Genomic DNA, 13,360 nt, shown 5'->3' with positions numbered 1-13,360 from the left:
GCGGCGCGTCCCATTTTGGAAAATCATATTGTCTCCTTTCTCAATTTGTCATTGTTGAAGGGATATCTTCCACCTAGTCTTAAGGAGGCTCGGGTTAGACCTTTGATAAAAAAATCGGGAGCGGATTCAGCTAACCTGAAAAATTATCGACCGATTTCCCAATTACCATTTATATCAAAAATCCTAGAACACGTGCTACAAAACCTTTCTTCTTTTTTGGAGTCTCACAACCTCCTTCATGGGCGTCAGGCAGGCTTTCGTGCACACCATAGCACCGAGTTAGTGATGCTCTCGGTGCTGGATGAGCTTAGAGGCATGGCTGACAGTAGGAAACCAAGCGCCCTGATACTTTTAGATCTGTCAGCGGCGTTTGATACTGTCAGCCATGACCTGCTCCTCAAAAGAGTGGCCAGCTCAGGAATAAGTGGCGCAGCTTATAAATGGCTAGAATCCTTCCTAAGGGGGAGGCCACAGAGGATTCAACAGGGAGATGATCTCTCCGATGTAGGTATGGTGGAGTGTGGAGTCCCGCATGGCTCAGCACTATCGCCACTACTTTTTAATCTTTACCTACAACCTCTGATTGAGTCTTTAGTGCACATGGGTTGTCGAGTGTTTAATTACGCCGACGATACTCAGTTACTTTTTAGCATTGAGAACTCTACTATGGCTCAGGCGCATGTGTTAGAAGTTCTTAGGTACACAGTCAGTTGGATGACGGTCAACCTACTGAAAATTAATCCCGAAAAGACGGAAGTCTTGGTGGTATCTACTGGTACATCACCTTGGGGTGATTTGTATTGGCCGCAAGAACTCGGTCCTACTCCAACACCAGCAGCAAATGTAAAAAGTCTTGGCATAAAAATTGACCACAACCTGTCAATGTCTGCCCAGATTTCTACGGTAGTTGGCGTATGTACTGGCCTAATCAGGCAATTGCGTAAGCTTGTTCCTGTGCTCTCTCAATCGATGCTTCGCACTGTAGTTTCAACCACAATTATATCACGATTGGACTATGGCAATGTCCTGTATTTAGGCCTGTCAAATAGTCTGATCAAGAGATTGCAGGTTGTCATGAATGATGCGGCACGTTTAATCTTTAAACTCCCCAGAAGAGCTCATGCCTCCCCCCTATTGCTTAAACTTCACTGGCTCCCCGTGAAGCAGAGGGTGGAGTTTAAGAGCTTGTGTGTAGCACATAAGGCAATATGTGGACAAGCACCGGTCTATATAAAGGATCATTTGATGCCTTATAATCCTACACAATCGCTTAGATCGTCGGATGCTCAGCTGTTGGTTTGCCCTCGCTTCAAACTGGCAACAAAGGGCGGAAGATCCTTTTCCACACTAATTCCACAGCTGTGGAACAAGCTGCTAGACATGCTACACAAAGAGGCCAATCTTCTAAAGTTTAGAAAGCAGCTGAAAACAACTTTATTCAGGGAAGCCCTTGGCCCCTGCTAATCATAGGGTATTCTATTCCTTTTCTAGCTGGGAATTGTGTTTCTTGGTCTGAAAGCGTCTTGAGACCTGTCGGTGAGTTGGCGCTATACAAACTAAAGTAACAATAACAAAGCAGAAGTGGGCCAACCAAGCTGTGAGCTATACTTTTGTGTGTTGATTTATGGTGATTGTCAGGTGTTATTTTCCTCAGATGTAATTGGCAGAGATGTCTGCCCATGCGATTTAGAACTATATTTGGCCAATTTACACCTAGAAATGCCAGTAGTCCTACTAGCCGTAACTCCACAGTCCTATTAATTCTAACCACGTCATATACGAGAGTCAGGCATGTGGGTCTACTAATTTGTCTTTGAATGCAGTCTAGGCAGAGATTCAAGCATTGGCATGTGTATACATCTACATGTGCAAAAGTTGCCTTAGCTAGAGTTACCTGTTTCAGTTGCTTCCAGTCTTCTTGCCGTTAAATAACCTGCACATGTAGTAGCTAGAAGTGTTCCCAAGAAGAACATTAGTTACAGAGAGAACCCACAATGCTCTGACTCCTCAGATGCATGTATGAGGAACATAGCAAAACCATGTCACTATGTGGAGGAAAACACGGTGGCCATCTTGTGGCTTCTATGCTCATCTCCAAGGCTCTATGTGTAAATCTATGTTTATCTTCAACATATTGAAACCTATTATATTGCTGTAAAAATACATTGTGTGATAGGACAACCCAGCACTGGTGGATGTCTCTACTTCTATTGGCTCAAATGGAAACCTCTTTCCCTTGGGTGACCGAATGGTTTTTAACCTAGCTGTGTTTTTTAGATGTGTATCTGTGTAGTCGCTGTGGATTCAAGAGCCTGCTCAGGTTAGCAGACTGTTCTTTGGTGTATGAACTGTGTCCTAGACACGCAGGGCCTCTGTAAAGCCATTTTCATTCACCAATCGGTCAGTCCCGTTACTTGTAAAGCACAACTACCCACCCATAAGGGTCTCAAAAGGCGCTGGGTATGGGGGGGGGGGGACATCGAGTCCGCCAGAGGCGCGGTGGGTCAGTCGAAGAGGCAGGAGTTTAATGTGCTCGTGGTCTCTTCTGATACCACCCACATGGGCAGAGAAGATTGACTTTTGATCATATCCCTTTTCTCCACCAGGTGTGTTAACTGTGATCGGCATGTCTGTGTTCACCGCTTCGCCTGGCATCGATCCTCAAACGAAAAACTACTCCTGGTCCTATGCACTGGGCTGGGTCTCAGCAGCCATAATCCTCGTGGCAGGTGAGTCTTCACTTGAGAAAAGAGGGGCCCCTTGATACCCAAAGAGAATAGGTCACTTATACAGTGAAAAGGAAAAAATCCCTTTGGGTAGATTTCATTGCAAACTATTCATTCTTGTCACCTGTCACACACCCAGAAAATGTACTCTTTCAACTTGCTCTTACAAGGATTAAAATTACAAGTACATTCATTGTTCACATAACAAAATTCTCATTAAAAAAGTGACCCAACAATCAATATGCTCACTATTTCAAAATTAATAAAACACAACATATTATAAATTCATCAAATATAACATAAAAACATGTAGAGAGTAGAAAAAGGGGCCAGAGGTGAGTCTTCAAACTTAATCCTGCTATGCCCTGGGGTGTTTATAGAAGGGGCTGATACTCAGTAAAGGCCTTTACTTAATTCTAACTTTAACAAAAGAGAGCGCCTGAGAAAAACAAATGTTATGTTCTGTCTAAAGCTCCTCCTTTTGACTACTACCAAGAACTTGTTCTCCCCATCCCTTTTCACTTAGTTTTTCACCACGTTAGGTTATGGTCACTTCACTGGGGCTCACCAAATCTCATATGAATTGTTTATAAAGTAAATACTTCATACTTTAGGAAATACCGTTTGTGGTAATTATTTGGACTACTAAATTAAACCTTACTCACTTCGGCTGAAGTGAGCACTACTCTGATAGTTTATCGTGTGGTATTTTAAAAAAAAATTCGTGTAAAATATATAAAACATTTTTTAGGAATTTTGCCTTGACCCAAGTTAAATAAGGTCTCATTTTGACTGCTTATGTCTTTTGATTAATTCAAGCAAGTTATACTTTCTTGCTGAAGTTGTTTCTTTTTGATAAATGAGTTGCTTGTGAGGATTGTTCCTTGCTCCTTTGCTTAATTCGGGGCATCTCTTCTGATGCCCAGTGCAGCTACAGAATGAGTAATTTTACCTTTATGAGTTGGGTGCTATGTGCGGGTGGGCGAGTGGGTACATGCAACTGAATCTGTTGGTGTATATGAGTGAGTCAGTGTGTGGATTATATTACAGACTTCATGCTTTTATTTCTTATAAAATGTAACTAAATACAAAGGATAGGTGCTTGATTACATGTGCACTTTCTTTTTAAATGGAATACCCCTGTTAAAAACAATATCAGATTTTGTCTCTACAACATAACATAAATAGATAATGTAATTATTACCGACCGAGAATCGAAAAATATTGCTTTTTGTTCCATACATTTTTGTCATTTGAATAACTGTTTAGATCTCTGGAGAAACTTAATCCTGATGACATGGCATCAGTTATAGGTGTTGTTCATGTAAAAGAAAACAGTTTTAGACTACAGTTTGCATCCCTGTCAATTTGGGAAGTCACTTACAATTGTGAAAAAAAGCGTTGCACACAATTGAATTATAGAGGTGTACTTTTAAAGGTACCACTTGCCCTAGCCTGCATATATTTTCTACTGGAGGGTCTAATCATGCATTGAATTTAACATTTAGATTACATCTTTATTTAAGTAACTTCAATTAGGAAAACACTATATACAAATGTTTGCAGCATATTGCTAATCTAGTATCAGGAAAGCAATCGATATTTGGATTGTGATGCATTTTTAGGTCTCGCGACCTATCAATAAGCGCATTGAGCGGAGCGAGAATTCAAGTGCTCGAAATCCTCGTCAAACCAAGGGCTTCTTGGTGCGGTTTTCATTAAGTTCACGTGAATCACGTGACCAAACAAGCACGCGCATTCACGGCCGCACAGCACATCAAAGGGCTTCGCCCAGCGTGCGCTCTGCAGCTTCTCCTCCCCTAACTAATTAATCATGGCTGGCCGGCCGGCCGTACTTTCAGTTTCCCGGCCGCTCTGCATTATCAGGTACGTGTTGGTGACGCATTATTTCACTTTGTCTCCGTGCGTGCATTTATTTAATGTTATCCTCTCGGATTAGCTGGTCCTCTCAGGTTACCCAACCAGATTTTTCAAGCTGTAAAATTCGAATTATATTTACACGTTTCTAGTGTGCTCCTCCATTCTTAAATGTGATTGTGCATCTTCAGAACACACATACTTTTGGCCGCACAGCACATCAAAGGGCTTCTCCCAATTCATGGCTGGCCGCCCTAAAGAGGTCACTGGCACCACGATGATACATGCATGTGTTCTCTGTATGTGTGGTGAGCACAGCTCACGACCACGGCTTGAGGTGCACATTATGTTCATACTTTAAAACTGTTGATTCTGCTCGCATTCACGAGGAAGTGTCGTTGTGTAAGGATTTTGCTGTACATCACAGGTCACTCCGCGTGTTCTCTGTATGTGTGGTGAGCACAGCTCACGACCACGGCTTGAGGTGCACATTTGCCAGCCTTGCCCAGTACGTGTTCTCTCAAGGCAGGGAGAGAGCGCGTGAAATATCACACTGCTGCGCATCTCCTGTTGTGTACGTTGCTTGAAATGGTGACCTGGGGTTGTCAGTACCAAAGGCACTTCCGTATTTATGTCCATACTTTAAAACTGTTGATTCTGCTTGCATTCACGAGGAAGTGTCGTTGTGTAAGGATCTTGCTGTACATCACAGGTCACTCTGCACGAGAGAAAGGGGAAGTTTTTTTTTTCTCGGACACGTAACTTGCAGTGTTGCAGGCTTCGCACGATCATAACTGGTTCCCGGGGGTGAGTAGCTCCACTATTTGACCATTTGTACACAATGAAAAACAGTTTAATTTACTAGAAACTGAGTCCGTGAATGAATGATTGATGGGCACTTTTATACACCACCATCAACTCTCCGGGGCTTGCTAGTGTGAAAGCATGCTTGTCCTCTGCCTTTTGAGCTTGTCTGCACGTTGCTCAACAGCAACAGCAAGGCTCAGAACCTGGGAGAAGCTAGAGAGACAGATTCGAGTCCGGTGGGAGGCACAAACATCCTGTGATTCTGAGCAAATCACCTCATCTTCCCGTGCCTAAAAAAGGCGAATGTGTCCGTGTAATGCAACTGGTGCTCGTGTAAGCGCTATGATACCTTGTGTATTTGTACCTACATATTTGGAGAATAGCGCGTCGGCTTGTGCCAGAGCAATGAAAAGCGACGACTGTCCTCATGCCAAGTACAGTGTTTTTTTTTTGGCCAAGTGGTTTTGTTAGTCTGGCCGACATTAGTCTGCTGGCTTCCACCCACCCTCTTAAAGTGACAGAGCGACTAATCTGCGCATTGAAAGTTAGGGAGTTGTAGTGCAAGAGGCTTGTAAATAGCCCCATTGTCTTTCAGCTCCAAACCTCCCCACTTGCTGTTACCAAATCGCGCTTGACCTGTACGTGTACTTAAGGATACATTTTTGTATACAAATGCGTGGCCTTTCGTGGATATGCCTGGAGTGGTTCAGGCCTTGAACAACAACCTATGATTCAAATTGAACTAATCTCGCTTCAGCCAAAATTAGAGGCTGAAAAAACAGAGAACAATGCGCCCTGCCTAACTTTGCCCATTCCGTACACTTGCTGGAGGTTGTGTTTACTCTAGGGGTCCTGCAGCTCCCCTGGCAGAAGTGTGCACCCCTCCCCCACCCTGCAAGCTGCAGAGGTGCCGATAAGGGAACAATGGGATCCGGGCCAGGCAGACCGACTGCCTGACAGACTGAGTGCCGGCCAGACAACAATGTGGGCCCGTCGTAAAACAGCCGCAACAAGCACTCGTGCTCAGATAAAAGGCCGGCCGTGTGGTTTTTTTGACTGCAGCAAGGGACACGGCTCTGTGGCGCATTGTGTGCAGCGTGTTACCAGCGCAGGTACAATACCTCGGTATACTTTGTTTAGTACAAATGTATCTTGTGTGCCCATTAAATACAAATTAAGCATACAATGATGGCATAATGTGCGCCACTTCAACTGTAGACGAAAGACGAGGTAACAATGCTTGGATGCGAAGTGTGTGCTGTGAGGTAAAAAGAGGCCTGATTGTGTAACGGTCACAAACATGGCGCTGATTTACCTCCAAACATGTGTACTAAGCACCGGCTGCAGCCTTGAATCAAAGCGCAACCAGACACATGGATGGGGCGTGTGCCCAAATCCAAGATGCTTCCTGGATCCCAGGAGGTGGGGGTGGGTGGAGTACATCACCCAGTACTTGCATTTTAGCCAACATCCACCTGCACCAGAGTGACCAGATTTCGAAAACCAACAACTGGGACATTTTTCAAACATAGAAGTAAGACAAAAATTTGCATCGAGTTTAGGATTTAGTGGCACCGCTCACCAACACGGAAAACAGACAAAGAGGCACTGAGTGGAATTCAATGCAACGTTTACACATCAGTGTAAAGTAAATTAATTTCTGCTAGAGGCAGTTAATCCTGCTCTCGAACACATGCGAATTGATCTCAGTCAGTGTTCAGCGAAACCTCATCCAACCGAGGATATAGGCTACATTTAGTGAAATATGCATACATCTGACAAATCCGGGACGCCAGATCACCCTCACTTGCATATAGTTAGAAAAGCAGTTCCAATAATCCAAAGTGCTGTTAGTAAAAAAGCCCGGATTGGATGAAAGTGAATCTCATGACAATGGGCCCACTTGATAGTCATTAATTCTTCTGTGTCCAGCCATGTCTGTGGTGGAAAGGCATGCCTTTATTCCCATGTTCCTCTGCTCCCATTGTACAAAACAGCCAAAGTACAACAGCACATTCTTCCCTCTTCCAGTAGGTCAGACCTTTGTACAGTATTCGCAGGACAAGCTGCACCTTCACCTCTGACCTCACTACTGGTGAACTGAAGGTAAGGAAATTGTTAATATTCTACTGCAAACTAATGAAGACGGTCCTGGTTAAATGCACTATGACATTTAATTGGCACAATACCGTCAGAAAACATGCGTATGAGGTGAGGTGCATACGCGAAAGCGGAAGGAACGACCTGCAGGCTCCCGACTTTGGATCTTAGGGATTTCCCTTTACAAATTTATACTTTGAAAAATCGGATGATTGTTGGAAACCAGCACAATAATGAGGATGAATTGCAATGAGCAAACTTATAAGTAAATAGCCTTGAAAAAGCCCTGGCGCGAATCGCCAAAGGGGGCGAAACACGTGTCGGCTGTTCATGTTTTTACTTGAATTAATAAAGATCTCCTCTCTATACAAAAAAATGGACTTTTGACTCAATCTATGAGTAAGGATTCAGCCTGATGATATGAAGAACTGTTGTAAGCACACTCACTACCCCCTTAAAGACTTTACCTGTTCAAAACTCAAGAGGTCCAGAGTTTTTTTGAGTGTGTTCATCTTACACAAACCATGTGAAGACTGATATAGCCTTGGAGTCTCTTTTGGACCCCCCTCTTTTCTAGAAACAGGACATGGCATCCCTGGATTCTCAACAGAACTTTTTTTTTTAAAAGCCAATAAAAAGGACTTTGTTCCTCGTTATCTGTCTGCACAGGAAGGGAGATCACTGGATTACCCTTCATCCATCTGCACAGGAAGTAACATCTCTGGGTTCTCACCCAAAAAAGTTGTTAAAAGAAGATGCTAAAGGAGAGGACTTAATTTCTCCTCATCCATTCCACAGGACATGACCTACCTAGATTCTTCATCATCCATCTGCACAAGAAGTGACATCAGTGGTGTCCCACCAAAATGTGACATCACTGGACTTCCCATTATCCATCTGCACAGGAAGTGACATTACTGGTAAACCACTAAAACCAAATTTAAAAGAAGCCAAGCAAGAGGACTTAATTTAACAGGAAGTTGCATCACTGGATTGCTCATCAGCCATCTGCACAGGAAGTGACATCATTGGTTTCTCACCAAGACGTCTCTAAAAGAAGAAGCTGTCATGCCCTCACCTGATCCCAACCATGGAGATAACACTGGAGCCAATGCTAGACCTCCTATCCATCCAGAGGTTGATGCAGGTCAGAGAACCGAAACCTTAGATCCCACACTGTTCTGTGTAAGGGAAGGGAGTTATGATGAAAAAAGGAAAAGAGAGACTTGCAGTACTGGATCTGCTCAGTAGCTGTGCGACACAACTTAACAGGATTTGTCTCTTCTGACACCTTCTTCTTTTGTGAGGTAGATGTGCACCGGATCAGAACCTCTGGCTTTGTGATGATGCAATGCACTGGAAATAACACAATGAGGCAATTACCACCAGTACACTAACAGGTGTCTACATACAATGAGCACCACCAGAACCACCAAAAGAAACTTCATCCACAACCAAATCAGAACCACCCAAAGGAACTTCATCCACAACAAAATCCTCGCCAACTCCGCCAATTCCAAGGAACTGTTCAGCGTCATCCAGGAATTCACCAACCCACGCAGCGAAGCCACAGACATCAACCCCTCCCAAGACCTCTGCAACAAGCTCGGAACTTACTTCCACCACAAGATCAAAACTCTCTATAACAACTTCATAAACCATCCTCCAGACACCGCAGCCTCCCTCCACCCCCCTCGGAAAACAACCAACCAACCATCTCCAGCTGGACACCCCTCACGACTGAGGACACCGCCTGAGCCATGAAAGGCATCCACTCGGGGGCTTCCACTGACCCCTGCCCTCCTCACATCTACCACAGAGCCGCGGCCGCCATCGCACCCAAATTGAAACACACCACCAACACCACCTTCGAAACAGGCACCTTCCCGGATGTCTGGAAACGTGCAGAAATCAGGCCCCTTCTCAAGAAGCCAACAGCGGACCCCACTTACCTCAAAAAACTACCAGCCCATCTCGCTCCTCCCCTTCGCAGACAAAGTCGCAGAGCAACTCGTCAACCGAGAACTAACACGGTTCATTGAACACAACTCAATCTTCGACCCATCCCAATCCGGATTCCGAAGAAACCACAGCACGGAGACCGCCCTGCTCACCGCCAAATACAACATGCGCACCCGCTTGGATCGAGGACACGAAGCAGCCTTCATCCAACTCGACCTATCAGCAGCATTCAACACTGTGTCTCACCGCACACTAGTCACCAGACTACACGACTCCGGCATACAACGAACAGCCCTGGACTGGATCCGGAAGAAGCCAGAAAATCAGGCTACCTTCCTTCTTCTCCGACCCCACGAAAACCACATGCAGACTCCCATAAGGATCATCACTGAGCCCGACCTTCTTTAACATCTACATGGCCCCCCTAGCAACCATCCTACAAAAACATAGCTTCAGCATCGTATCCTACGCTGACGACACCCAGCTTATCCTCTCCCTCACCGAGACCCCACCACCGCCAAACCCAATTTCCATAAAGGAATGCAAGAAGTCGCTGACTGGATGACAAACAGCTGCCTGAAACTCAACCCTCGTCCTTGGAACCACCCCTTCAGCATGGGACAACACCTGGTGGCTGACCGCCCTTGGCAGCCTACCCACTCCCGCAGACCACGCCAAGAACCAGGGTATCATTTTTAACTCCTCACTCACCATGAACCGACAGGCCAACGCAGTCACATCCAGCTTCAGCACCCTCTGCATACTCCACAAGACCTTCAAATGGATCCCCCCGGAGTCAAGGAAGACAGTCACCCACGTACTCATCACCAGCAGAATGGACTATGAAAACGCATTCTACGCCGGCATCAACAAGTACCTACTTTGCAAACTCCAGATTCATCCTTGGCATCGTTCGACAAGAACACATCATCAACATCTCCGAAGACTCCACTGGCTCTCGTAGAGAAAAGAATCACCTTCAGAATCCTCACCCCGCCTACAAATGCCTACACCACAACAGAGCCGAATACCTCAATGACAGTTAAATTCCACGTACCCCAAAAAAAAGCCTCAGTTCCTCCAACCTCGCACTAGCCGAAACCCCACACATCCACAGAGCCAGAGCAGGCGGAAGATCCTTTTCCCACATCGCAGCATAGACCTGGCATCTTGAAAACGGCACTGACCTTTTAGTTCTTGTTGCTATTGGACTTCTGACAACTTTAGGATGCAGATTTGAGGGGTATGTTCTTTTAATAATTCTTTTCATCGTTATTTTATTTTAGGCTACACTTTCGGGGGGCATATTTGTTTTAAAGTGTTGTGTAGTTTTAAAGTGTCCATACCTTTATCTTGATCATGCCCGGTCCTCTGCAGCTGAGTGCTGTTTGCGCGGAGGGCAGGGTGATCCTTAGGCAGTTTCCGGTTGGGGAGCTAGAAGGAACATCAATTCCCGGCAGCGCGCGGTGGTGAGTTGCCTAACTATACTACCACCACAAAATCCGCATGAAACGGACGTGCAGCGGGCGCGCCAAAGGCTAGCCTGTCTGCGCGCGTCCGCGTCCGACCGGGGCCAGGGGCCATACTCCCTGCACCTTTTATCATGTGCAGGCACGATAAGTATAGGTAGTCTAGAGAGACTTTATTGAATATCGCTGACCGGCTTCCACGCATGTTAACGCATTGTTTTCAAGCCTTGCCAGACATTATCCAGGGTCCCTGTTCATGTCTAAACTGTAATTGGTGTATTAATACACCTCGTAGTTCGGCACTTGTTAACCCTACTGATAATGAGCTCCATATTAAATGCATCTATTTTAATGCCAGATCAATGCCAAAGCATTCAGTAGAAATCTGGGATCTACTAAAGGAAACACAACCTGATCTTGCATTTATCACAGAAACGTGGCTGGTCCCCAAGCATAGCCCTGACAATGCCACTGCCCTGCCTACAGGCTATAACATTTTGAAACCAGATAGAGGGGTCAGAAGAGGAGGAGGACTGGCCATGCTTTTTAAGGATTGCTATACCTGTCTTCAAGAGCCTGTGACCCGGCTAGGGAAACATGAAATATTAGCTTTTGAAATTCAGCGGAACTTACAATCTTTTCGGTGGAGCAATTCTCTATAACCCTCCTGGTTGCAAGGCAGACTTTAGTACTCAGCTACTTACCCAGCTGTTCCCCACATGTTTGAAATACAAAAGTTACCTAGTTATAGGTGATTTTAATGTCCATTTTGAGGAAATAAATGACTGTTCCACTAAGCACCTTAGTAGCAATATGGAGATTTTGCAGTTAAAACAATGGGTAGGTGAACCCATCCATATCGCTGGGCATACTCTAGTCTTGGTCTTTTCTAACGTAGAATCGATTATTATAAATGAAATCAGACCCCTACTTTGGACCGACCACTCTCTGGTTACTTTCTATCTGAGTTTCTTAAAGAAGCCCTCTCGTTATCAAATTCCGATAGTAGGAGTGAAAAGGGTGTGGAGGCAGGTTACTCCAGAGAAATTTGAGCAGCATTTTAACCTCAGGGACTGCGATGAGCCCGAACCAATAGTAGGAGGGTTGAGTGCAGATTATCTCCAGGATGAAATTTTAAATGCCCTCAACTTCTGTGCCCCCCAAACCAGAAGTAAATACCAGGTTAGGATCAAATCAGAAAAATGATACTCCTTGGATCTTAAGATCCTGAAAAGAAAATGTAAAATTCTTGAACATAAATGGAGGACGTCTAAAACAGACATAGACAGTCATTCAAGAGGGAAATGAAAAGCTACAACATGGCAATAAAAACGCAAGAAAGACCTATTTTTCTAATTGTGTGGCTACGAACAGCGGCTCGTCGAAGTGATTATTTAAAATTGTGAAAGAGCTTTGCAATCCAGCCAGTATGTCGCAAACCCTGACTCCGTTGCAAGAGTGCTGTGGGGCGATCAGGTTCTTTTTGAATAGGATTGAGGGGATTTATACCTCCTTTTATGACGAGCAGCCACTTGGCAATCTAAAACAGGAGTTCTTTCATACCAAACCAGATACACCAGTCCACCTTGATAGCTTCAGTCTGTTTACCAAGCAAGAGGTGGAAAAAATCATGATGGAAGTTGAATCTGGATCTCCATCAGACCCTTGTCCCCATTATATTTTTTCTCTAATTGCTCCAATTATCTGTCCTGTTGCTACCCAAGTCATCAATCAATCATTGTGCACCGCTGTGTTTCCTGAGACCTGGAAGAACTCTACAGTAATTCCCCTGCTAAAAAAGGCAGGTACCGATGTCCAAAATCCAGGGAACCAACGCCCGATATCGCAATTGCCCTATTTGTCCAAAGTAATGGAGAAATTAGTGCATAGACAGTTGATGCAGTACCTTGAAGCAAATGAACTTCTGGGTATCTCCCAGACTGGATTCAGAACTAACAGCAGTACTGATACGACACTCTTAGCAGTATTGGATAATATCAGATATATGACCGATCAGGGTAAAGCTGTTGCGCTGATATTATTGGACCTGTCTGCAGCATTCGATACTGTTTCACACAATCGTTTGCTAAAAACTCTATTCACTAAGGGCATCCATTCCAAAGCTCTGCACTGGCTCCACTTATTTTTTACCAACAGAGAGCAAACCATACAGCTGGGTACTTTTTTTTTTTTTCCACGCCATCTACCATCAATTATGGTGTACCGCAGGGTGCATCGTTGAGTCCCACCTTGTTTAATATTTATGTGTCCTCTTTGGCAGGGATATGTTGAAAGTGGGGCATTAGCATCTACACAGATGATACCCAGTGGGTGGTTGCCTTAGATGGACTAGAGGACTTAAGGACTAGACTTATTAGCTGCCTTAGGGAAATGGCAGCTTGGATGTCGGACCACTGT

The 13,360-nt window shown here is 44.8% G+C and overlaps 1 protein-coding gene across 1 annotated transcript in view; it reads left to right on the top strand.

The window, feature by feature from the left end:
• The window catches only part of LOC147701171 (uncharacterized), a 79,527-nt gene that overhangs the window by 37,063 nt on the left and 29,104 nt on the right, over positions 1-13,360 (top strand). Inside the window, exon 3 of the mRNA XM_086928586.1 lies at positions 2,607-2,729. Coding sequence (XP_086784712.1) covers positions 2,607-2,729 — 123 coding nt within the window. The remainder of the gene's footprint in view (positions 1-2,606; positions 2,730-13,360) is intronic.

The sequence above is a fragment of the Lissotriton vulgaris genome, chromosome 7, assembly GCF_964263255.1.
Source record: "Lissotriton vulgaris chromosome 7, aLisVul1.2, whole genome shotgun sequence".
In the NCBI taxonomy this organism is placed as follows: domain Eukaryota; kingdom Metazoa; phylum Chordata; class Amphibia; order Caudata; family Salamandridae; genus Lissotriton; species Lissotriton vulgaris.
The sequence above is the reverse complement of the archived record's forward strand: the minus strand, read 5'-3'. Positions and strand labels throughout refer to the sequence as shown.